The sequence below is a fragment of the Toxorhynchites rutilus genome, chromosome 1, assembly GCF_029784135.1.
Source record: "Toxorhynchites rutilus septentrionalis strain SRP chromosome 1, ASM2978413v1, whole genome shotgun sequence".
Lineage (NCBI taxonomy): Eukaryota > Metazoa > Arthropoda > Insecta > Diptera > Culicidae > Toxorhynchites > Toxorhynchites rutilus.
Window position 1 is genome coordinate 88,301,658 of NC_073744.1, and position 26,877 is coordinate 88,328,534.

The window sequence follows — 26,877 nt, forward strand, 5'->3', positions numbered from 1 at the left end:
TTAGGATCTTCAACGTTTTAGAATTCCTCAATGGATAATAAATCCGCACTATATCACAGCCATGGAATGAGACAATGTTATAATGCAAGAAAAGTTGATTATCATCAGCAGGAGTACACCAAAGTTGTCATAAGTTCTGGTTGCAACGCAAGATTGAAACACAGTACAGGAAAACCTGTTTATGTGCGGTTTTCTGTTCTTGTGTGGTTATTTTGTGCGATTTTTTGTGTGCGGTATATGAAAAGAAGCATACTTGACGAAGTTATCGTCCATTTAGTTATTTTCGATGGTTTTTATGGATTTCAGTGCGAATAAACATATTTGCGTCTAATCATCTCCATCCTTCCATCAAATGCTCTAAGTTGCGCAAGACATGAATTCTAACAGCAACAAATTTCGACATGCAACTGAAAGCACAACACATCTACGCGCAACCGAAAACTTAGAGAGTTATTTTGTTGAGGGAAACTTTTTTATATGCGGTCCCTATAGACGTACAAAAAAGGTTTTTTTTCGAATTGTGTACCGAACACGATTTTTGAAGCTACTGGTGAAGTTTTGCACGTTTTTTTGAGCGGTCCCTACCCCCCGCACAGGTTTGCCTGTATCCTGCGTTGTGGGACATTGCTGAAAAATATCTTCATCTTAGTTTGTCGAAAAAGGCTTCAGTATGGTTACAAACAACCCGAAACCGAAGCCGAATTTGAAATCAACGAACGCGGAGATTTAAGATTTTAACTTACCTATATTGAACCGTATTTTATTATTTTGGTAGTTGCGGATGGATCGCAAACCAATGTTTTTAATGGTTTTGAGTAATTTGATTAATAATTATTAATACACTTGATATTTACTGAATTTCGTATCTACACCCAGATTTTTACGCGGGTTTTTTAAGCGGTTTTTACATGGGTTTTCCAATTAACGTTAACAATTAACAATCAACCAGTTAACTGGGTTATTAACAATTAACCAGTACAATATCACATCTCTCCCTCAGCTCACATTCCTCTTTTATTCTTCATCAGAGAATACTACGGTTATTAGTGCTTGTAACGGAGCTTAGCGCTTATGAAGGAAATTAGTGCGGCACCTTATCACGATTCTTACGTGGATTTTATGTGTTGGGTAACGGGGAGCTCACCGGGCGGTACAACGGGACGGGGGTTTTACGGGCAACGATTCGTGAATGTTTTTCCCTCTCCACTTAGCTCTGGACGATCCAACAGTGGTACTGCCCGTCCATCGGCAGTAGAGTGTACAAATCACAGGGGAATCTTTTAGCAACAGCAGATGACCTCATTCGCGAGGAAAACTTTAGCTTCCAGTAACCAATGAAATTGCAGGAAAATACTACGGGCTTTCGGAAGCGAGCAACACTCAACTATTTACTTCCGTTCAACGTAAGGATAGTCCCATTTGATATCTATCATCAAGTGACATGGTTTTTTTACGCGGTTTCTTTTACGAGGTACGTATCCCCCGCGTAACAATAAAACCTGGGTGTATTTATTTTGTTGAATATGATGAGAAAATATTTGTTTCTGTATTATGTTGACATTCAAAACTATTGGCTGGTTTGTCACATTACTTTGATTTTTTGGAATAATGCCGAAAGTGCGAATTGAGCTCGTGACCTGTGTCAGAGGATGTGACCACTACGCTAGATAGCCTCCATGAGAAAATAATGTCAAGTTTACTCATTGAACTAACTGCAATATTTTTTAATTAATGAACATTCAGTAAGAAAAAATACTGAAAATATAATTCTCAAAGAAATTTGGCTATAGGGGTCTGAGGTATGACTTCATTCTAGAAAAGGGGTCTCTGGCCCAAAATAGTTTGAGAACCTCTGATCTAGGGCTTTGGAGAGTGCGCTGGGCATTGCTTCAGTTATTGATAAGCATGCCAGACGTTGTAGTTTATCGAGCTTTTCTGAGCTGATTTTGTGTAGTTTTAGGCCACCACACTAGCGAAGCATATGTTAGTCTGGATCTCACAATTGCCGAGTAAATTCAGTGAATCATTCTTGGTTTTAGTCCCCACTTTTTTCCGAATATGCTACTACAAGTCCAGAGCGCAGTCTGGGCTTTAGATATTGCATACTCCAGTCGATCGTTCCAATTTAGTTTTTGGTCAATCGTGACACCTGAATATTTAGTTCGTTTTGAAGCTACAATTGTACACCTCCTAATCTAAGAGGTGGAATCTTAGGCCTTCTACACATTAGGCAACCGCAACCCGATCTATGTTGGCGAAGTCAATCGTATCGCCAACCCAGCTCTGCACATTGAGGCAACTCATCCGTGATGAAATCGTTAAATTTTCATCCGTCATAATGAACTAGCAGTGATGCCGTGATGAAGCAGTGATGAAGACATTTTGAAGTATGTGAAGACATTTCAGTATGATAGTTTCACGACTACTTCACAATCGAAGGTTTTCCGGTTACATATCGCAATAATCACAATAATTAGCCAAAACTTCAAAGTTGAAATAAACAAATTGAGTTATTCATTAAAAAAAGAAAAAAGAAAAAAAGAGGTTATTAACCCCTTCTCGTCTCATTTAAGACGCCACACATCAAGAGATTTCACTAATCTGCTTAGCGATTTTAGCATCTTGTCGCTGTTGTGGTGAAGCTAACGTCGTTTATCATGAAAGCGCTGTGAGGGAGCGCAGAAGGGCAGATTTTTACTTCGGGATAGTTAAAATACCCCCTAAGGCCGAAAGGGAATATATCAGGCAGAGAAGAGAAGGCGACCAAGAGTGTACCAGCATCGAAAATTGGTACCGTTTGATGCATCGGAGCAGGTTAGGTGGTTATTGAGTTAGCATTAACCACTGGTGGGCATTGAGCATCAAGAATCCGGAAAGATGTCATCGTTGCTGAAAAATAATCTGCCAGTTTCCCTTGGAATTGAAAATTACATTCAAGCGAAAGTTTATTAACATTAAAAGCTTTAACAGGAAAAGCTTCTGAAGATTGCTCTTCCCCATCAGTAGAATATTGACGTAGGACTACGTCTTTCATTTCTATACCGGGGTGTAAAATCAAAGATTCGAAAACGAAAGCGTTACGCCTGAGACCGAGATTTTGAGCGTTAATAGCTCCTGAACAACTGAACGAAATGGTATGATAAACACTTCATTCGAAAGATAAAATGTCTACGCGTTATATACTTGTTACTTTTTGATCCAAAAACTTGTTTCAATAGTCTTAAAATTGCTTTCAAAACAGGCTATTGAAATCACCAATCGGTATATAAGCGAGCGGCGCTCGGAAATCCACTCAGTTCTAATTGAACAGCGATTGGAGCATGTTGTCGCTGTTGCGGTGAAGCTCTTTATTTATCATGAAAGCGCGGATGAACGGTGTCACCAAGAGCCTGTTTGTGCACCCTAGGCCAGAAGGGAATCTATCAGGAGGAGAGTGATGCCACAAACGGTTCCCTGGGAAGACATTGCTACACACACATACACGCGCGGCTATTAACAGGTGGTTATCGAGTTGGCATTAACCACTGGTGGGCTTCCAGTATCGAGGAAAATGTGGAAATATCTAATCGTTACTGAAAATAATCTGCCAGTTCCTTTGGGAATTTTCAAAATATATTCATGTGAAAGAGTTTAATTGAATGTTTTCTATCCATGTAACACTGTGACCAAATACATTTGGTTTTGTGGTTTTTCAATCAATCGCAATTAACAGGATAGCTTCAGAAGATTATTCTTCCCCATCAGTAGGATATTTCCGTATCCAATATTGTATGCGCCCGCAATCGATTATTGCTCAGTCGCCGAAAGTTCCGAGCTCAGAGAGTTCATTCCCCTCTAGTTTGCCTTCCAAATTGCCATCGTAAACCACACCTTCTCTCGATTCAATCACACACAAAAAGCATACTTAAGCGATATTCTGGTGGTGAGACACATTCATTTTTCGTGAGGACATCGACAAGACAACATCGTTGCCTAACGTGCTGGAGGAGGTGGACGGCGAAGGATCGACACATACACGCGCAGAACTCTTTCCGTTAGGATGCCATTCAGCATCGAGAAAGTTCCGGAAAGATCTAATCATTGCTGGAAAATAATCTGCCAGTTCCTTTGGGAATTTTCAAAATATATTCATGTGAAAGAGTTTAATTGAATGTTTTCTATCCATGTAACACTGTGACCAAATATGTTTCAATCAAGTGCTATTAACAGGTGGTTATCGAGTTGGCATTAACCACTGGTGGGCTTCCAGTATCGAGGAAAATGTGGAAATATCTAATCGTTACTGAAAATAATCTGCCAGTTCCTTTGGGAATTTTCAAAATATATTCATGTGAAAGAGTTTAATTGAATGTTTTCTATCCATGTAACACTGTGACCAAATACATTTGGTTTTGTGGTTTTTCAATCAATCGCAATTAACAGGATAGCTTCAGAAGATTATTCTTCCCCATCAGTAGGATATTTCCGTATCCAATATTGTATGCGCCCGGAATCGATTATTGCTCAGTCGCCGAAAGTTCCGAGCTCAGAGAGTTCATTCCCCTCTAGTTTGCCTTCCAAATTGCCATCGTAAACCACACCTTCTCTCGATTCAATCACACACAAAAAGCATACTTAAGCGATATTCTGGTGGTGAGACACATTCATTTTTCGTGAGGACATCGACAAGACAACATCGTTGCCTAACGTGCTGGAGGAGGTGGACGGCGAAGGATCGACACATACACGCGCAGAACTCTTTCCGTTAGGATGCCATTCAGCATCGAGAAAGTTCCGGAAAGATCTAAACATTGCTGGAAAATAATCTGCCAGTTCCTTTGGGAATTTTCAAAATATATTCATGTGAAAGAGTTTAATTGAATGTTTTCTATCCATGTAACACTGTGACCAAATATGTTTCAATCAAGTGCTATTAACAGGTGGTTATCGAGTTGGCATTAACCACTGGTGGGCTTCCAGTATCGAGGAAAATGTGGAAATATCTAATCGTTACTGAAAATAATCTGCCAGTTCCTTTGGGAATTTTCAAAATATATTCATGTGAAAGAGTTTAATTGAATGTTTTCTATCCATGTAACACTGTGACCAAATACATTTGGTTTTGTGGTTTTTCAATCAATCGCAATTAACAGGATAGCTTCAGGAGATTATTCTTCCCCATCAGTAGGATATTTCCGTATCCAATATTGTATGCGCCCGCAATAGATTATTGCTCAGTCGCCGAAAGTTCCGAGCTCAGAGAGTTCATTCCCCTCTAGTTTGCCTTCCAAATTGCCATCGTAAACCACACCTTCTCTTGATTCAATCACACACAAAAAGCATACTTAAGCGATATTCTGGTGGTGAGACACATTCATTTTTCGTGAGGACATCGACAAGACAACATCGTTGCCTAACGTGCTGGAGGAGGTGGACGGCGAAGGATCGACACATACACGCGCAGAACTCTTTCCGTTAGGATGCCATTCAGCATCGAGAAAGTTCCGGAAAGATCTAAACATTGCTGGAAAATAATCTGCCAGTTCCTTTGGGAATTTTCAAAATATATTCATGTGAAAGAGTTTAATTGAATGTTTTCTATCCATGTAACACTGTGACCAAATATGTTTCAATCAAGTGCTATTAACAGGTGGTTATCGAGTTGGCATTAACCACTAGTGGGCTTCCAGTATCGAGGAAAATGTGGAAATATCTAATCGTTACTGAAAATAATCTGCCAGTTCCTTTGGGAATTTTCAAAATATATTCATGTGAAAGAGTTTAATTGAATGTTTTCTATCCATGTAACACTGTGACCAAATACATTTGGTTTTGTGGTTTTTCAATCAATCGCAATTAACAGGATAGCTTCAGGAGATTATTCTTCCCCATCAGTAGGATATTTCCGTATCCAATATTGTATGCGCCCGCAATCGATTATTGCTCAGTCGCCGAAAGTTCCGAGCTCAGAGAGTTCATTCCCCTCTAGTTTGCCTTCCAAATTGCCATCGTAAACCACACCTTCTCTTGATTCAATCACACACAAAAAGCATACTTAAGCGATATTCTGGTGGTGAGACACATTCATTTTTCGTGGAGACATCGACAAGACAACATCGTTGCCTAACGTGCTGGAGGAGGTGGACGGCGAAGGATCGACACATACACGCGCAGAACTCTTTCCGTTAGGATGCCATTCAGCATCGAGAAAGTTCCGGAAAGATCTAAACATTGCTGGAAAATAATCTGCCAGTTCCTTTGGGAATTTTCAAAATATATTCATGTGAAAGAGTTTAATTGAATGTTTTCTATCCATGTAACACTGTGACCAAATATGTTTCAATCAAGTGCTATTAACAGGTGGTTATCGAGTTGGCATTAACCACTGGTGGGCTTCCAGTATCGAGGAAAATGTGGAAATATCTAATCGTTACTGAAAATAATCTGCCAGTTCCTTTGGGAATTTTCAAAATATATTCATGTGAAAGAGTTTAATTGAATGTTTTCTATCCATGTAACACTGTGACCAAATACATTTGGTTTTGTGGTTTTTCAATCAATCGCAATTAACAGGATAGCTTCAGGAGATTATTCTTCCCCATCAGTAGGATATTTCCGTATCCAATATTGTATGCGCCCGCAATCGATTATTGCTCAGTCGCCGAAAGTTCCGAGCTCAGAGAGTTCATTCCCCTCTAGTTTGCCTTCCAAATTGCCATCGTAAACCACACCTTCTCTTGATTCAATCACACACAAAAAGCATACTTAAGCGATATTCTGGTGGTGAGACACATTCATTTTTCGTGAGGACATCGACAAGACAACATCGTTGCCTAACGTGCTGGAGGAGGTGGACGGCGAAGGATCGACACATACACGCGCAGAACTCTTTCCGTTAGGATGCCATTCAGCATCGAGAAAGTTCCGGAAAGATCTAATCATTGCTGGAAAATAATCTGCCAGTTCCTTTGGGAATTTTCAAAATATATTCATGTGAAAGAGTTTAATTGAATGTTTTCTATCCATGTAACACTGTGACCAAATATGTTTCAATCAAGTGCTATTAACAGGTGGTTATCGAGTTGGCATTAACCACTGGTGGGCTTCCAGTATCGAGGAAAATGTGGAAATATCTAATCGTTACTGAAAATAATCTGCCAGTTCCTTTGGGAATTTTCAAAATATATTCATGTGAAAGAGTTTAATTGAATGTTTTCTATCCATGTAACACTGTGACCAAATACATTTGGTTTTGTGGTTTTTCAATCAATCGCAATTAACAGGATAGCTTCAGGAGATTATTCTTCCCCATCAGTAGGATATTTCCGTATCCAATATTGTATGCGCCCGCAATCGATTATTGCTCAGTCGCCGAAAGTTCCGAGCTCAGAGAGTTCATTCCCCTCTAGTTTGCCTTCCAAATTGCCATCGTAAACCACACCTTCTCTCGATTCAATCACACACAAAAAGAATACTTAAGCGATATTCTGGTGGTGAGACACATTCATTTTTCGTGAGGACATCGACAAGACAACATCGTTACCTAACGTGCTGGAGGAGGTGGACGGCGAAGGATCGACACATACACGCGCAGAACTCTTTCCGTTAGGATGCCATTCAGCATCGAGAAAGTTCCGGAAAGATCTAATCATTGCTGAAAAATAATCTGCCAGTTCCTTTGGGAGTTTTCAAAATATATTCATGTGAAAGAGTTTATTTGAATGTTTTCTATCCATGTAACACTGTGACCAAATATTTTTCAATCAAGTACTATTAAAAGGTGGTTATCGAGTTAGTATTAACCACTGGTGGGCTTCCAGTATCGAGGAAAATGTGGAAATATCTAATCGTTGCTGGAAAATAATCTGCCAGTTCCCCTTGGAATTGAAAATTACATTCAAGCGAAAGAGTTTATTTTAATGTTTTCTATCCATAAAATATCCATATATTACATTTGGGTTTGTGATTTGTCAATCAAGTACAGTTAGCAGGTTAGCTTCTGAAGATTATTCTTCAGAACAAGGTTTTACGTATCCTATATTGGATGCATAAAACCTTGTGCCTCCAACGTAACGCTCTCGTTTTCGAAGTCCCCCAAATATTCATTTATTCATTCATTCAGAATGGATTTAGATTCAACTTCGAACAAATGATCTCTAAATCAACGATAGTCCTACGTCACCCTTGCGGTTATACCATAGATATAACCCACTTCCTGTTTTTTTTTCATATCCAGTATTGATGCATAAACCCTCCAACGTAACGCTCTCGTTTTCGAAGTTCCCCAAATATTCATTCATTCATCCAGAATGGATTCAGATTCAACTTCAAACAAATGATCACTAAATCAACGTTAGTCCTATTAGGATCAATCTGATCACTTTCACATGTGCGTGTAGCTCCGTTTCCCTAAACTTATATGTATCTTGAACTATACAGCCATTTTGTATTTCTTTGAAATAAATTCATTCCAATCTGTACTAGAGATGGGCAAATCAGCTCATCATGGTGAGCGGCTCAGAGCCGTTCAGCTCATACAAGTGAGCTGTTCATTTGGAACAGCTCTTGAGCTCAGTTGAATTTTGCAGTTGTCCACACAATTGCATATGAAACGTAATCACCATGGGACATTGCATAGTGTGCATTTTCTTAAGACGGAAAGCAAAAAATAAACGAATTTAATTTGTAATTGTACAAAAACTAGAACTGATATGAATTCTAATAATATAATATACAACAAATACTGAATGCTGAAATCCAACATAGAAGATGCTTAGGATATGCTGAACTTAAACAACAGAAAAACCAGCAGTAGCCAAATAAAATACCTCCAGGAATATTGGCCGAGACAACTTTTTTTGAAAAAACCATCGAGATTTTTTTTTTGCATCCGAGGATATAAAAATAAATCCACTAATAGGTGCAACGAGAAATAATTATTCACGATCACAAAGGTTACAAGAGGACCAGTATCAATCATCAACATTTATGCCGGGTGGTTTTCTGAATTGTTTTGATTCAGCACGCGGAAATAAATGTATGTGTTTTCACAGTAATGTTTAAATAACAATGTAATATATAAAATTTATTTACAAGCATATAATAATGTTTATTATTTTGTTTGGCCATATAAGAAAAATTTAATGATGTAACGAACGATTGAATATCTTCAAAACAAAAACCTTTTTCCCTATCTGGCATCTCTGCTAAAGCTAAAGTACGAAGAAGGATACACGAAAACAAACTGACGTCATGCCATGAAGCGCGGGAGACGAAAAATCCTTTCGTCGCAATTCACTCTCTGCAGCTTTTGCGCTCCACAGCTATGCAGCTCAACAGCTCAGCAGCTCAACAGCTCAACAGCTCAACAGCTCTTCAGCTCAACAGCTCAGCAGCTCATCAGCTCAACAGCTCATCAGCTCAGCAGCTCATCAGCTCCAGCTCCGTAATGAGCTGATGAGCTGGGTTTTTTTGATTGCGAGCCGATCCGAATCCGCTCACTATGATGAAGCGATTCGAATGAACAGCTCATGAGCGGAAGGCACATCTCTAATCTGTACGTCAAACGAGGTAAACGTGTTTTTACTCTGCGCTAACACCAAGGAGCTGAAATTGACAGGTGGTTCGTTTTCGACAGTATGAAGAATAAAGGCCCATTTATACGTTGCTAGTAGCTGACTTGACAATGAGCAGCTACTGACCCGGTGGACTCGCTTGACAATTGGTTGACTCGCCTTGTCCGTTCACATAGTGTGAGCTGCTGGCGAGAAACTAGATACTACGGCACGGGTTTACCTGGGATGCCAGGCGATTTTTCAAATGTCCATCAAATAGTCAGAAACAGCAATCAGGTCCGAATTTGTCAAATGATTGGTCCGAAATCGACTTCTTTATTGGTAGTTTTCATCTTAGGTTTTCAGTTGAATGTATCATTACACAATTTTATAGAGATTACAGAGCAGTGTTGAGAATAACACCTGAACAAGTGGAAAAACTGTTGAATTTAATTGCTCCACAAATACAACGCCAAGATACACTCATGAAGGATGCTGTACCTGCAAGAGTGATAATATAAATGACATTGATATGCCTTTCTTCTAGAATATTGTTCAGATTGTTGTCGATATTTTTTAGAATCTCGAAAGCATCCATAGCTAAGATAATTCCGGAAGTATGTGATGCTTTAAATGATAGTCTAGAAGACTTTTTAAAATTTTATTCACACGCGTCAAAAATTAAAATAATGAATGAAAATGTACTTTTTTAAATCGAATATGTATTCTGTTTCTTAGAACCTTACTTTTTTTCGCAAGTTGTGAGTGAATTTTGAATGAAAATTGTGCCTGATAATGATTCTATATTAGACATTCTCCAGAAAACTATCTCAAAAAGAAAGCGTGCCCCGCCAGCGTGCAAAACAGAATAACAATGATTTCGTTAAGAAACTATGAGGGTTTTATTTGTTTTTCCAATAATTTTCAAGTCTATAAATATCTTCGCATATTTTCAAATATCTTAAAAATAGAGACATTTCTTTACATTTGGCATCCCTGATTCGAACGCTAAATTCTGTTTTTGACGTTTTGAAGCATGCGAGTGCGAGTAAATTCAAAAAACTTTGAAGTAGCTCGCACGCCGGATCACACATGACAATAACTGGCATGATGTGTTCACACGGTGTGAGTAGCTGCACTGCAGTAACTGACTAGACCGACTCGTATGCTTGCTCGCACCGTCTGAACCCGGCTTAAGACATGGAAGATGCGAGAGGGGATGAAAAATGACAGCGGCTTGTTTTGTTTATAAACGAAGCAGGTCTAATTTTTATGCTACATAGCGGTCCCCACCAACATATACCTACGCTGGGCCGGTTTCAGTCGAACTAGCTGTTGTGTCTCACAACCGGAACGATCAGGTGAGTCTCCAACTAAAGCAGTACGGCACAAGCCCGCCGATAGTGGTTCTTTCATATACCCACTAGCAAAGCTCCCACAATCGCTGAGTTGCCAATCCCAGCAGCAACGGCAACAACCCTCACGTCCCGTAAAACAGCAATGCAGACAATAACTTGCAGCAGTCACCGAAACACAACAATGATGCCAACAGCCTAAACAAATAAACAAAACCAACGTTTATGCACAGCAAACATATAGCTCCTCATTGCATGCCATCCTCTTTATCGGAAAACTCTAGCCGTTCGTTTGGCCGCTGTCAATTCGAACTCAAGTAATGGCTGAACAGCAGTTCTGACATAACGTTCCACCTTATTATACCGCCTTGGCTAACACTTTCCGAATCTTCTCAGGTTATGGGCCCAGCGCTACGCCCTAACTTGCAATCCGCGGGTGTATAATAGAAAACTTGATCGAACAATAACGTGTTTTTTCGTCGAGTTTGATTTTTTTTTCTTCTCTTTCGTTTTTTTTGTTTTCGGTAGTGTGAGATTTTCGAGATGGAAATCGAAAAGAAACTTTATTTGTTTGACGGAAGTAATTTTGCCAACTGGAGCTTCCGGATGGAAGTCCACTTGGAGGAGCTGAGGCTCCTGTCGTGCGTCGATTAGGCGGCAGATGATGTGCCAGAATTGCGTATTAATGACGCGGATAGTGCCGAAGTTAAGCTGGAGAAGGAGAAAATGCTGGCGGAAAGAAGAGCGAACGATGTTAAGTGCAAGTCGGTCCTGATCCGGAATATTGCGGATTCGCAGCTTGAGTATGTCAAGCAGAAGCGAACGCCAGTGGAAATCTGGAGGGCCTTGCAAAGTGCATTCGCTAGGAAAGGTGTTTCGGGCCAGTTCTTCTTGCTTAAGAAGCTATCGGCGATGAAGTTCGATGATGGTGGAAAAATGGAGGAGCATTTACTAGTGTTTGACAGAATAGTGCGTGATTTAGAATCGGCGGGCATAAGAATGGACGAGCGTTTGATTGTATTCCACTTGCTCCAAACGATACCACGGTCTTACGGACAACTCGTGACGGTACTCGAGACGCTCTCAGATGAGCAGTGTACTTTGGATTTTGTGCGAACGCGATTGTTGAACGAAAGTATGAAGCGTGCGAACAGTGATGATGTGGAAGAAGAAAAGGATTCCACTGCGTTTGCCGGTAAATCGTTCAGTGGTAATCGTGGAAAGAGCAAGTTGAAATGTTTTTTCTTGTGGGAAGTTCGGACACAAACGAGCGGAGTGCCCGAATAAGAAAGAAGACTTAGCGGAAAAAGAAAGCAAGAAGAATGTTCCTAAGGGAAAAGCTCATGTCGGCGAAAAAGACGTTGCTTTCGTTAGCAGTCTGATCGGTGGTGGTGTGAATGACTCGCGGGACAGTAACGTAACGTGGATTCTGGATTCGGAAGCGTCGGAGCATGTTTACGCGATGTGAAGCGATTGAACGAACCAGTAATAATAAAAGTTGCGTCCGGACAACTGCTTGAGTGCAAGCACACTGGGACAGTTGACATGACGGTAAAAATTGGTAGGAAGGAACAAAAGTGCGTTGCGAATGATGTTCTTTTCGTCCCGGGATTACGATACAACTTGTTTTCGATACGAAGAGTGGGTCTGTTCGGAATGCAAGTCGTGTTTGGGAAAAACAGTGCAGTGATAAAGCGAAATGGAGATGTTGTTTGCGTGGCCAAACGTATGGACAGTCTGTATGAGATGGACGCAAGCATGTGGAAAGTAAAAGGGAAAGCCTTTTTAAGCGAAAATAAAATAAGTGATGAAGAGCTGTGGCATCGACGGTATGGCCACATAGGAAAAAGTGGACTGAAAAAGTTGGTGAACGAAGATATGGTGAAAGGCTTAGGATTGAAGAGAAACGAAGTATCTGAAAGTAAGTTGTGTGAATTTTGCTTGAAGGGAAAGCAGGCACGGCGGCCTTTGCCCAGAAGTGCACGGCCATTGGAACTGATCCACAGTGATGTGTGTGGAGGTATGAAGCCTGCTGCATGGAACGGTAAGCGCTATTATGTTACGTTCACTGATGATTACACGCATTTCTCTGCGGTGTACATTTTACATACCAAAGATAAGGTGTACGATGCTTTCGTGACGTTTGCGGCCATGGTAGAATCGCATTTTGACAGTAGTATTTCGCGCCTCAGATGTGATAATGGGGGCGAATATGTAGGTGAAAAATTTCGCGATTTCTGTCGACTGAAGGGTGTACAGTTAGAGTACACAGTTCCGTACACGCCGCAGCAAAATGGTGTGAGCGAGCGGCTTAACCGAACCATTATGGACAAGGCAAGGGCGATGATAGAGGATGCAGAGATGGATAAAAAAATGTGGTGTGAAGCAGTTTTGACAGCTGTGTTCATTATTAATCGAAGTCCGACAGCAGCGTTGCCGAGTGGAAAGACGCCATACGAGATGTGGTACGGCCACAAACCCGATGTTTCAAAGTTCCGGATTTTTGGCAGTAAAGCTTTCAGTTTCATACCGAAGGAAAAACGAAACAAATTGGAATCGCGCAGTAGACCCTGTGTTTTTGTCGGATATGGAGTGAACGGCTATCGGCTGTGGGACGGGCGAAAAATATTTATTGCTCGTGATGTTGTTATTGATGAATCTGCTAAGCTGCTGGCTGAAGGAGGGGATGCCTCTGTTGAGAATCAGGATTCTGAAGCTGTTGAGTTAGCCGGTCCTTCGCGGTTATCAACAATGGATAATGCTGATTTAAATGCTGTTTCTGTATCGGATAGTATGAATCTGGAAATTGCTGGGCAGGATGACGGTGCGGATCATCTGCATGAGCAACTCGAGGTCAGTGAAATTGAGGTATTCGACGATTGTGAAGCAGGAGATATATCGGAAGACGCAGATCCCCTACGAATTTGTCGAAGTGAACGGCTACGTAATCCGCCATCAAAGTTGAGAGATTATTCTTGCATCGCATTCGCTCTCAACGCACAGAGTTATGTTGACAACCTTCCAGCCACTATCGAGGAACTACGAAAGCGCGAAGACTGGCCAGAATGGAAGGTAGCAGTCAAGAAGGAACATAAATCGTTAGCCGAAAATGAGACTTGGCGTCTGGTAGACCTTCCGAAAGACCGGAAACCAGTCGAATGTAAGTGGGTGTTTCGCTTGAAAACCAACCCGGATGGTTCAATTCACAAAAGGAAGGCTAGGTTAGTAGCGAAAGGATTTACTCAACGCTATGGCTACGATTTTCATGAAACATATGCGCCTGTGATCAAAATGTCAACCGTCCGGATGATGCTGGCGTTAGCAAACCACCACGGCCTCATTGTCCATCAAATGGACGTAAAAGCAGCATTTCTTAACGGGGTTCTCACTGAAGAGATCTATTGGGCTGTTTCAAAAGTTTATGATTTGCTCAGCATCTACTATCCTACACGCGAATGATATGTCCACCCATACCTATCATCGCTCACGCACCGTGTTACAGTCGAATACGACCCATCCACATGCCTATCTTATGTCTAGCATAAGGCATCTCAAGTGTTGAGAAAGTTCGTGCACCTCGAGGAAGGTTCTTTTGAAACAAATCAATAGAAGCCATCCTATGCGCGATCAGTGTGACTACCCGCACATATCATCGCTCACGCACCACGTTGCAGTCGAATGTGACCCATCCACATGCCTATCTTATGTCTAGCATAAGGCATCTCAAGTGTTGAGAAAGTTCGTGCACCTCGAGGAAGGTTCTTTTGAAACAAATCAATAGAAGCCATCCTATGCGCGATCAGTGTGACTACCCGCACATATCATCGCTCACGCACCACGTTGCAGTCGAATGTGACCCATCCACATGCCTATCTTATGTCTAGCATAAGGCATCTCAAGTGTTGAGAAAGTTCGTGCACCTCGAGGAAGGTTCTTTTGAAACAAATCAATAGAAGCCATCCTATGCGCGATCAGTGTGACTACCCGCACATATCATCGCTCACGCACCACGTTGCAGTCGAATGTGACCCATCCACATGCCTATCTTATGTCTAGCATAAGGCATCTCAAGTGTTGAGAAAGTTCGTGCACCTCGAGGAAGGTTCTTTTGAAACAAATCAATAGAAGCCATCCTATGCGCGATCAGTGTGACTACCCGCACATATCATCGCTCACGCACCACGTTGCAGTCGAATGTGACCCATCCACATGCCTATCTTATGTCTAGCATAAGGCATCTCAAGTGTTGAGAAAGTTCGTGCACCTCGAGGAAGGTTCTTTTGAAACAAATCAATAGAAGCCATCCTATGCGCGATCAGTGTGACTACCCGCACATATCATCGCTCACGCACCACGTTGCAGTCGAATGTGACCCATCCACATGCCTTCAGGCATCCGAAAATTTTTTAATAAAAAAAGAGAAGTCACCACATGCAGCACTAAGCTGCAGTAGGACTTCTCTTCTAACCACAACAACCGTACACGTACCCCATCCACATGCCTATCTCCGACACTCGGCATGGACCTTCAAGTGCCCGAAAATGTTTAAATAAAACAACCGTACACGTACAAGGCCAACCTCCAAGCATGGGTAGTCTGAGAGGATCGAAGTGTACACCTCTCTGCAACTCGCAACTCCCAGCCTGTAAACCTATCGTTTGTAGGAGGTCTCAGGTGTCCAGATGCCACGCAACACGGTGGACACGCAAACGCGCACCACCTCTACGTGCTGGGCTCATCCCTTTTCGCTCGCAGCTACTCAGGGAATCCAGTCACACATCATTTGAGGCCTATAAGAACTATCTCATGTATGGAGAAGATGGAACACACAAAGACTTTCATCTTGGGACGTGTGTTCATCAAGCCGTGCGCCGGGGCCTTCGCACGTTTGACTATCTTCAATGTTTTTCCACCACTGAAGGCCGAAAAACACCATTACGCATATGCGCTACCTAAGCAGCGCATATAGTTAAATTGGTAAATATAGGCGGCACTCAAAAATGTGTACATCGCACAATGATTGTACGATGTGCAATATGCGTTCAACTTGTCGGTGTTCATGTGTCCTGCAGTTCACATTCTGAAATTTGAAACACACACTTGGAGAGTACGTTCGCATGTAAACATACGATGTACGGGCCACTCCTGGGTTCTTAGAACCAGAGTTGCCCAGTTTCATCAATATCACTGACAACTAACGTGCAACGTTAGTCACTTGCTACTGACGAAATTCTTGGTCAAATGGTGACTGACGGAGTACGATGCAACACGATACCTGTTGCCGAGCTCCGTCAATACGCTTTGACCGATCAAGTAGGCTGTAAAAATGTCCGTAACGAATTGTTGATTGTCGTAGATTGTATTTAATTTTCAACGAGCAAAGTTACGATTTCCGTTCCGGTTGTTGAGTTTGATTTTTTGTTTAAAGAATTATTATGCCGATCGGTGAGAACAGTAGTGTGGGGTGTTCCTCTATGCAGAGAAAGCGAGCTCACGGCAGGAAAAGTTTTGCCGAAATTGCCAAAGAGTGTTGCAAAATCGAAGGCATTAAATATTATTGTGCTATTGATCCTGACAGTGGTTGTACTTATATACAGGAGAATTTCGATTCAGGAAATTTGGTACGACACTTCCGGAACAAACATAAAACGGCAGCGGAAATTAAAGGGCTCTTTCCCGATGGAAATCAAGAAAAAAGGTCACGAGTAATCACTAAGCGCCTTGTTTCCGTCGACAAGCGAACGTATGTCGAAGGAACCATAAAGCTTGTCACGCAACACAACCTGCCTTTGAACTGCTTTCAATTGGAGGGTCTGAAAATGTTGCTTGATCCTATAGCAGATGCTGTGAACATAAAAGTATCAAGATCAAACATCAAGGTTTGGATTTCTGCAGCAGCTAACAAACTAAAATCAATAATGGCAGTCGAAATGAAACACAAGCTGGTATCTATCAAATTGGATTCTGCATCACGGCATGGTCGTCACGTTCTCGGAATCAACGCACAGTACGAACTCAACGGAAAATTGGTGATTCGAACCTTGGGTATTTTCGTTTATGTATATTTCTTTATTGCCAACGAATTAATGTTGATCTCTGTTGTAGGAATGATTGAAGTAGACCAGAGACAAACTGCTGTGTTTTTGCGTGATAAAGTATTGGCAACATTGCGTGTCTATGATTTGAAGTTGGATCAAATCTTTAGCATTACGGTGGACAACGGCAGCAACATGGTTGCTGCCGTAAAAAAAATTAAATCTTTGCTGAATGAGTCCATTATCGTACTTTATTGTTCGAAGATGATGAGAACATACCACAGGAAAGAGACCTCATTGAAGAGCTTGAGCTAGAGTGGGATGCACGGATATCCCTTGTTCGGTGCGCGGTTCATTCCCTCCAACTTGCGATTGCGGATGTTTTTGATAAAGCTGATCCGAATCTTAAATGCATCACGGAAGTAGTACGTCATCTACGTCAAATTAAATATAAATCATTCGTCGAGGTTCAACAACTTGCCCTCCCTCCGCTCTGGTCACCAACACGTTGGGGCGGTAAATACAAAATGTTGTCTAGCATTTTAAAGCAAGAAGTGAAATTTGTTGAACTGGGAACTCAGTATTCTGAAATGTGTAAATTAAGACAATTTAATCGTTCCAATAAATAAATGTAAGAAAAAAATACATTTTCAGGTTTGGGCAAGGATGATTGGAGATTTATCAGAGATTACGTTGATGCTACCAGGCCGTTATATCACTGTACAAAGGTTATGCAGGCCGATCATTATCCCTTGTCACAATTCTACATCGACTGGTTGGTTGCCATTCAGGAGGTCAGTATGCTGAAAGGCAATCCTTTCTCTAATGCCCTTGTATCAACATGCACAAATCGATTGGAACGTCTTCGCAACAACATGGCATTTAAGGCATCTTTATATTTGGATCCGAGGTTGAACTTCCTTGATTCTACAGTTTTTGAGTCTACTAATGAGAAAGCAGAAATTAATGTATTTTTCAGTAACGTGCACGTACACCCAAACTTTTTCTATTTTTTTTATGTAAATGAATTATAAAATTCTTTTGGTAATATATTTTTAATTTTTTTTTGTTTTTCAAACAAAAAAACATTTTTAGACATTATTTTTATCAATTCTTATGTTGAATTATGTTAAAATAATATGTTCTTTTCAGAATTTTATTGCAGATACTTGGAAACGAATTCGCTCTCTAAGCCCAGTGGTGTCTTCTGATGAAAAGGAACACACGAATGCATTTGACTTTAACGACAAAGTCGATGATATATTGACCAAAATGTTTGGTGGGACATTCAATACAAGCTCTGACAATTCTTCAACTTTTTATAATCAAATAAGAGCTTTGGATACACAGGATCGTCAGCCCCATACTTTCAATGTGTGGAAACACTGGGTAGCTCGTAAATATACCCATCCGGAACTACACTCCGTAGCTATGGTTGTTTTGGCTACACCATCCAGTCAGGTATCGGTTGAAAGAGCGTTCAGTGCATTGGCGATAATCCTTTCTGATCAGAGAACTGGTTTAGGAGCGGAAACCCTTTCTAATACTCTTCTAGTCAAATTGAACAAGGATCTTTCAGATAAGGTTATGTCAGACCTTTACATCTGGAACGACACAATCACAGAGATGAATTCAAACAACTAGATTGCAAGACAGGTTTTATATTACTAGATATATGTTAAGGGTTATTATATGAGAACAGATGTTTGTTGAATTGAGTTTGCTTGAAACAATGTTTCAATAAAAGACGAACTTAATCTTGTTAATAAAAAATATAATTTAAAACAACTTCCCACCTCTTTTCTTACAAAAATTCCAATACAACTCTCTCGTAACATTTGAAAATTTCTATAGTTTTTGTTTCATTTTTCAGGTTGCTCTTTTATGAATCAGTCATGCCAAATCGATAAAGTGGTTCTCAGATTTTCATGAAAATTGGTAGTTTCGTTTCTTATCACAGGATATTAGACTCGTATTTTTTTATTGTTCCATTAGGGTGCCCATTTCCATTTTAAAATTCAGTGGTCCAAAAAATCCATTTTTCCCCTTTTTCCAAAAGTGATTTTTTTTCAAAAATTCATAACTTTTGAACTACTGGACCGACTTAGATGATCGACATATCAAATTGAATCCAATAAGCCTAAATTGAAAAAATATATTACACTTGCGAAAAATTGGATTTAGTTTTCGTAATTATTGATTGTATTTGTTTTTTATAGTTTACATGGCCAAAAATAAAGGACGCTATATTTTTTATGTTTTTTCTTGAACACTGAGATTTTTTTTATCCATATCCAATAATCAGAGAGGTGTTTCCTTTCATTTTTGTGTTATGATTTTTAAAGTTAACGTGTTTTTAGTCTTCGTTCAATATTCATATGCGACTAGACTGCCATGTGCCTACAATGATTTATAGCGACTGTATCATGGTTACATTATCAATACTTATTATAATTTGTAATCCCAGACTATCATGTTACACGTAAGGTCTTAAATCAATTTCGACGATTGCTTTTTTAATAAGATTGAATTTAGATGAAACTTGTTAACTTTGAAAAATCATAACACAAAAACGAAAAATTCATCTCTTCGATTTTTGGATATGTTATGTAAAAAAGTTTTCAAGAAAAAAAATAAAAACTAAAAAGAAAGCTTGCCTTTGGTTCCTAAATCATGTAAACGATAAAACACAAATACAATAAATAATTACGAAAACAAAAGGGCAATGGAAATATTTTTCAAAAAAGACAAGCTCATTGGCTTCAATTTGATATGTCGATCATTTGAATCGGTCCTGTATCTAAAGTTTATGAAATTTTAAAAAGTCAGTTTTGGAAAAAAGGTTAAAAGTTGATTTGGCGGACCACTCTAAAATGTTAATCGGAAAGAATAAAAAATAATGAAAAATTAATAAAAAAAAACGGATTCAATATTCCGCGATAAGGAATATAACTACCAATTGTCATGAAAATCTGAGAACCACTATATCGATTTGGCATGGAATGGCTGAATAACAAGCTTGATTTTACCAGAATTTGGCTTGCTTAACACATTGAGCCCCATGTCAGTCCCTAGGGGCCGACATTGAGCTTTTCGTTAGAGAAACATTAATCACTGGACTGACAGTTACTAAATAAGGAAATAAAAAAGGACATGGTTTATTTTCGGATGTTTCACGATATGTGATTTCTCTCAAGCCGAATTTTCGACTATTTTCTATTTATACAATAAATATCGATATTAATATTGTGCAAATGTTTTTGATACGTATTGAATGTGAACCGCAGCAATAACAATCCGAGCTTAACGGGGCAATAATTTATCCTCAATTAAAATTGACCTTATCAGTTCTCCCTCATTATTCCTGCATAAATGTCATACCGCAATTGCAGGTGCGCCACTCCAACCCAATCATTCTCTTAGTTATTTATAAATGTTTATACACTACTAGAATTAGGAAGCATTGATGTTCACATACTACTAAGTCCCAACGAATCACCTGAGAATCTATGGAACTCATTAAACAAGACGACCGGTTTAACTTTCCTTTCAAATAAAAACCTGATTGAAAATGGGAAGGATTAGCAGATATCTTTTGATTCTATTACAAAATATCAACTAATTGTTCTCCTCAACTTCAATAAATTACCATTAAACCCAGACACACTAAGATAAGGAAACAGTTCGTTACATGTATCAATTCCTTACTTTACACATAAGGTGTTTATAGCGGTTGAATTCAGGACATAAATTTCAACTAGCAATGACAAATCTTCACATGTGAGGATAATGAAGAAATTCCGTCGATGAAATTTCTGCCCGGCATCCAAATGCACGTATTTGGCAGATCCTATACTCATTTATATATTTTATTCTCCTTGATGTTTAGCATTTTTATATAATAAGGATATTCACGAAGCCCTATAAACCCTGATAAATGTGTAAATTTCCATTAAACAAATTGAAAAAAAGTATAAACTTCCATAACACCAAATGACATAGTATTTTCCGTCTTGGCCACAATAGTGCAATGACAAGCAACATGCTTTGATCGTCAGAGCACTCTGACAAACCATTCATCAGCAAAGAGCGAACAACTTGTTTTGTCGGTTTGTGTTTTGTTGCACGTCGTTCGATAGTAATGTTGCAATGGTCGTCATAGTAGCTAAAATATGAGCAGTGACAGTGACAAAAATCAGCTCTGCTTAGAACCCATCGCACTTGCAGAATGAACATCACGCCGGTTTCATCACTTGGGACGTATTTTTGTCATCATTCGTCCAAAGACCGTGTGATCGGCTTAACCTTTAGCTCACTAGTATGGGGACTCGCCAGGGGGCATCTGTACGTTCATATGCGCACATGCGAAGTACGAGACACCGCACCTAGTCCAACAGATGAGATCTATAACGCCGGGTCTAGTAGATTCGAGCCGCGCACACACTGCAAGGTATGGCCCCTACAATAGGATGAAAGTTCGAAGGCCCCGGCCCTTCATCCAAGTAGTAATACCTTTAGTGCAGTAAGGAATGGGAATCCCATCATCGATCCAAAGACCGAGACGATCAACCCTTTCCTTCCATTTCCACCTCACTAGTATGGGGACTCGCCAGGGGGCATCTGTACGTTCATATGCGCACATGCGAAGTACGAGACACCGCACCTAGTCCAACAGATGAGATCTATAACGCCGGGTCTAGTAGTTTCGAGCCGCGCACACACTGCAAGGTATGGCCCCTACAATAGGATGAAAGTTCGAAGGCCCCGGCCCTTCATCCAAGCAGTAATACCTTTAGTGCAGTAAGGGAGTGTAAATCCTTTTATCGATCTGAAGACCGAGATGAAAGGGTTTGTTGTATGAATTGAAACATAACGGACTCGCCAGGAGAGCATATTAAACGTACGTTCGTACAACACCACACACACAGATGGGGGTACGAGTACGGCGCAACTCCTAGTCCTCGCAAAACAACCACTGGGTAACGCATGTTTATTTTTGTTCAGCAAGACCCCAATGCGTTCGGTCTCCTCCAAATCAGATCACCATGGGGATACGATAATGATCCTTCCGCAGGTTCACATACGGAAACCTTGTTACGACTTTTACTTCCTCTAAATCATCAAGTTCGGTCAACTTCAGCGAGTCAAATGTAGCCCCAGCGAGGGGGCCAGCAAATGTTCACCTTCAAAGACCTCACTAAATAATCCATCGGTAGTAGCGACGGGCGGTGTGTACAAAGGGCAGGGACGTAATCAACGCTGGCTAGTGACCAGCACTTACTGGGAATTCCAAGTTCATATGGACCGTTTCAGTCCATAATCCCGACTACGTGGGCATTTCAGTGATTTCCCGTTCCTCTCGGAATAGGGTACACGCTGCTGCCCACATTGTAGCGCGCGTGCAGTCCAGAACATCTTAGGGCATCACGGACCTGTTATCGCTCAATCTCACCTTGCTTAACACAAGTTGTTCCATTAAGCAGAAGTCAACCTCGATGAGTTGACGTGTCATCAGGTCATACTAGACTGCGCCAGCAAGCGCGCGCGAAAGCCGACCCGAAAGCCAACCCCACACGCACACATCACAACCGGACGACAGCTTCTACGTCTGACTGCTGATAGCGTTCTAGTTAATTTGATTGAGTCACGTTCGTTATCGGAATTAACCAGACAAATCAATCCACGAACTAAGATCGGCCATGCACCACTACCCTTAGTTTTGAGAAAGAGCTATTAATCTGTCTTACCTCAATAAGTTCGGACCTGGTAAGTTTTCCCGTGTTGAGTCAAATTAAGCCGCAGGCTCCACTCCTGGTGGTGCCCTTCCGTCAATTCCTTTAAGTTTCAACTTTGCAACCATACTTCCCCCGGAACCTGATTTTGGTTTCCCGGAAGCCACTGAGAGCACCATACAGTAGCGTCTCCCAATTGGTAATTGGCATAGTTTACGGTTAGAACTAGGGCGGTATCTAATCGCCTTCGATCCTCTAACTTTCGTTCTTGATTAATGAAAGCATCCATGGCAAATGCTTTCGCTTTAGTTAGTCTTACGACGGTCTACGAATTTCACCTCTCGCGTCGTAATACTAATGCCCCCAACTACTTCTGTTAATCATTACCTCCGGATCCGGTTACAAACCAATGAATATTAGGACCGAGGTGTGTGTGTGTATATCTTGTTTATTAGGCTTTAACATTTGTTCTACAGTAACTAGCTGCTCTGTCATTCGCCTAAGTTTATCTCTTTTACATTATTCCCTATATTCCCTATACTCCTGTTCACCATCACTTTGAGCGGGCGTTTTTTGCTCTGTTCACTCTTTTTCATTTTTTTGAGTATTCGTGATATGGTGGGCCTATCTCTAGTCCCTAACTTAGATCATATTAGTCAAATTACAGTCTCTTATGAAATCACACGTTCTTTTTATGTTCTCAGTGCTATTTTTCAGAATTATTTGGATGTTGTCTCCTAGTCCATGTTTCCGTCTTTCAGTGTCGTACTTTCTACACTCCACAAGGATATGTTCTACTGTTAAAGCTGTTCCACAAGTTTCGCACGTGGGTCCATCTTGGTGTCTCTGGCTCATGATTGAGCTGTGCGTCATCCAGGTGTGGCCTATCCTGAGCCTAGTAAGCAACTTCTGGTCCCTAGGGTTGTCTGCTTCGGTCCATTTTTCTACGCTGCATTTAATTTTCCTGAGTTTCTGTTCTCTGCAGTGGAACCAGGTTTTGTTCCATTCGTCCTTTATTGCTTCTTTGATCCACCTGATGGCATCTTCCTTAGGTATGGTTCTGTCTTCAAGTGGCTTGGATCGACCTTCGTTGGCTAAAACGTCAGCTTTCTCGTTGCCTTCAATCCCAGTATGGCCGGGAATCCATGTAAATCTTATACCTTTTTCCCAAGCTGTTGCTTTGGCCTGCTTCAGCCATGGGTGGTCGCAGTTTCCGCTTTCCAGCCCAGCCAGACAGCTTGCCGAGTCCGTGAATATTATTGAACCTTCTCTGGCAGCCTGGGTTGCCTTATGGAGAGCATATGCCTCAGCGGAGAATATGCTACACTGTTTTGGTAGTCTACCGTTTATGCACACGTTTGTGTTGGGGATCGTTATACCATACCCCACATCATTTTTTGTTTTCGAACCATCAGTGTATATTAGGCTTCTTCCTGGGTAATTGTATGTGTACATTCTGAAATTCGTTTTTGCGACGTTATTTGGGCATCCTGCCTTAGTATTGGCTTTTATTGTCCAATCAATAATTGGACATTGGTGTACCCATGTTCTTTGTTTGGTTGGTACACTTGTTACGGTTTGAGGTAGATCTTGATTTGTAAGCTGTTTAAAGCTGAAGTTTGCTCTTTCCAATAGAGGGAGGGTTTCCCATTGGTCTGATGTAAGCCTGTCTTTCAGTTGATATGCTTTTGTACAAATGTTTCTAGTGATTTGGTATTTGAGAGGGAGCTCTCCACATTCGGCATAAATTGATAGTACTGGGCTGGTGCAAAAAGCACCTGATGCTATTCTGATTCCTTCGTTGTATACAGATTCTAGAGCTTTAGTAGCTTTATCGCCTACTCTTGAGTACAGCTCAGCTCCATGTAATATTTTGGCTAATATTGTAGCGTTTACTACCTTTATTAGGGTACATCTGTTGCTAGGTTTGAACCTTCCTGCTATTATTTTCATTACTCTTATATAACCTTGTGTTGTTCTCTTAACGTCTTCGAAGTGTTGTCTGAAGGTTAATTTTGAATCTATTGTTACTCCCAGTACTTTCATTTTTCTATCTTGGGGGATTATGCATTCTCCCAGATGGAGCGAGGGGGCCTTTCTATGGTGTCGTCTTCTGCATATATGTACTAGTTTTGATTTCTGGGGATTAATCTTGAATCCCCTTTCATCGGCCCAACATTGTATGTGGTTGATCGCTCTTTGAGTTTTCCTTCTATTCCAGCCTGGCGTTTCACCGTAGTTAATAAGTGTAATGTCATCTGCGTATACCACCAGAGACACGTTATTTGGTACCCTTTCGAAGAGGGACTCCATAGCTATTAAAAATAGCGTTGTTGACATGACTGAACCTTGCGGTATGCCGTTTTGTAGGGTTCTAGATGAGCTCAATGCTCCTTTGCAAAACACTTTAATTTTCCTATCGGTCAGGAAGTCTTTAACGAAGCTCAGAATGCGACCGTCAAAACCCCATACTTTCATTTGCTTTAAGATTGGTAGTCTCCACGTCCTATCGAAAGCTTCGGACAGGTCCAGCGAGACCATGTCTAGGTGGGCATTTAGCCTTGTGGCTGTATTAATTATACTCTCGACGTGTGCTAGGTAGGTGGTTGTACTTTTGCCTCTTCTAAAAGCATGTTGTCTTTCGTTTAACAGGTTTCTGTACTCTAGCTCATCAATGAGTCTTCTGTTGACCATTCTTTCTAATGTTTTGCCCACACAACTAGGGAGGGTTATAGGTCTATATCCATCTGGGTTCATGGTGTTGCTGCCTACTTTGGGAATGGGTATGATAATACCTTCTTTCCATTTTCTTGGTATTTTGCCGGTATGCCATACTTCGTTAAGTGTTTTTAGTAGTATAGCTTTACCCTTAATTGGAAGATTTTGTAGTAGTGGATAGGTTATATTATCTTCACCTGGGGATTTTCCTGTGGCACTGTTCAGTGCCCATAGGAGTTCTTTCATGTCGAAGCTTCTGTTGTAAATTTCATTATTTTCACTTATTTTTATATCCACTGTTTTCTCCTCGTTCTCTTTGAAGTTTCTGAAGGAGGTCTCGTAGACCTCATCTGACGATACTTTAGTGAAGTGCTTGGCAAGTTCTTCTGTTATGATGTTATTGTCATCTGTTATTTTTTGGTCAATATTCATTATTATTCTCTCACATTTGTATTCTCCTTTACATGCTCTAACTTTAGCCCACATGCTGGAGCTGCTTGTGTTTGGGGAGATCCCTGCTAGGTATTCCTCCCAGCTCTTTTTTCTTGCCGCCTTTATTATGGTTCTTGCTTTTGCTCTCTCTATTCTGAACTTTTTCGCGTTTTCCTGGTATTCAGGTGAGGAAGGGTTGGAGTTCTTCAACTTCCTGAGTGCCTTTTTACGGCTTTTTATGGCTTGGTGTACTTCGCTGGTCCACCATGGGACTTCTCTCTTTGGCTTGTAGCCAGTTGTTTTCCTCATGCTTTTGCTAGCCGCAGTTGTTATGATATCTGTTAGTCCCATGGGGTCTATACTTTCTATACCTGTTAAGGCACGTTCGATTTCACTCTCATATTTGTTCCAGTTAGCTGCTTCTGTTACCCATCTTTTCCTTCTTGTGGGAAGTACTGTTGTTTGGCCATGTTTTTGTAGTAAAATAGGGAAGTGGTCGCTTCCTCTTGTGTCTTCGTCAGTTCTCCATAAATAGCTGTTGGGCAAATTATGCGAGGCTATCATCAGGTCTATCGCCGATGGTTTACCAGAGGTTGGGTGCATCCTAGTCGGATTACCTTCGTTTAGTATTTTCCATCGATGTTTATCTGTCTCCTCAAGGAGGAGATTGCCTCTTGTATCGTTTTTGTATGATCCCCAATTTTCGTTGTGGGCATTGAAATCGCCCACTAGTATGTACGGTTGTGGGAGTTGTCTCGCAATGTGTGTTATTTCTGCAATTATGGCCCTTTCATATTCGATGTTTGTATAGTGTGGCGATATGTATATGTTTGCGATCGTAAGTTTTAGTGGGAGGTGTATAGTTACTGCTACGACTTGCACCTTATCGATCCCACTTACATCTATCCACTTATGAGGTGCGTCGTGGAGTACTCCCAATGCAACCCCGTTTTTGTTTGGGTGACTGTTTTCCAGTCATATTGACCACCTATTGGGCTGTTTCAAAAGTTTATGATTTGCTCAGCATCTACTATCCTACACGCGAATGATATGTCCACCCATACCTATCATC

At 40.8% G+C, this 26,877-nt stretch overlaps 1 protein-coding gene across 1 annotated transcript; it reads left to right on the forward strand.

Moving 5' to 3' along the window:
- The first annotated feature begins 17,194 nt into the window (after nt 1-17,194).
- Nucleotides 17,195-18,749, forward strand: LOC129762729 (uncharacterized). Its single transcript, XM_055761247.1, has 3 exons — nt 17,195-17,517; nt 17,578-17,717; nt 18,076-18,749. The coding sequence occupies exons 1-3, from the start codon at nt 17,451-17,453 to the stop codon at nt 18,565-18,567; spliced, it is 699 nt and encodes a 232-aa protein (XP_055617222.1). The 5' UTR covers nt 17,195-17,450; the 3' UTR covers nt 18,568-18,749.
- The last annotated feature ends 8,128 nt before the right edge of the window (nt 18,750-26,877 follow it).

What these genes read in the sequence shown, in the direction of transcription:
- LOC129762729 (XM_055761247.1), top strand. Translation starts at nt 17,451, where the DNA reads ATGTTGTCTAGCATTTTAAAGCAAGAAGTGAAATTTGTTGAACTGGGA. An exon ending in AACTCAGTATTCTGAAATGT is followed by an intron (nt 17,518 to 17,577) that starts GTAAATTAAGAC and finishes ATACATTTTCAG; the next exon opens with GTTTGGGCAAGGATGATTGG. An exon ending in GGTTGGTTGCCATTCAGGAG is followed by an intron (nt 17,718 to 18,075) that starts GTCAGTATGCTG and finishes TGTTCTTTTCAG; the next exon opens with AATTTTATTGCAGATACTTG.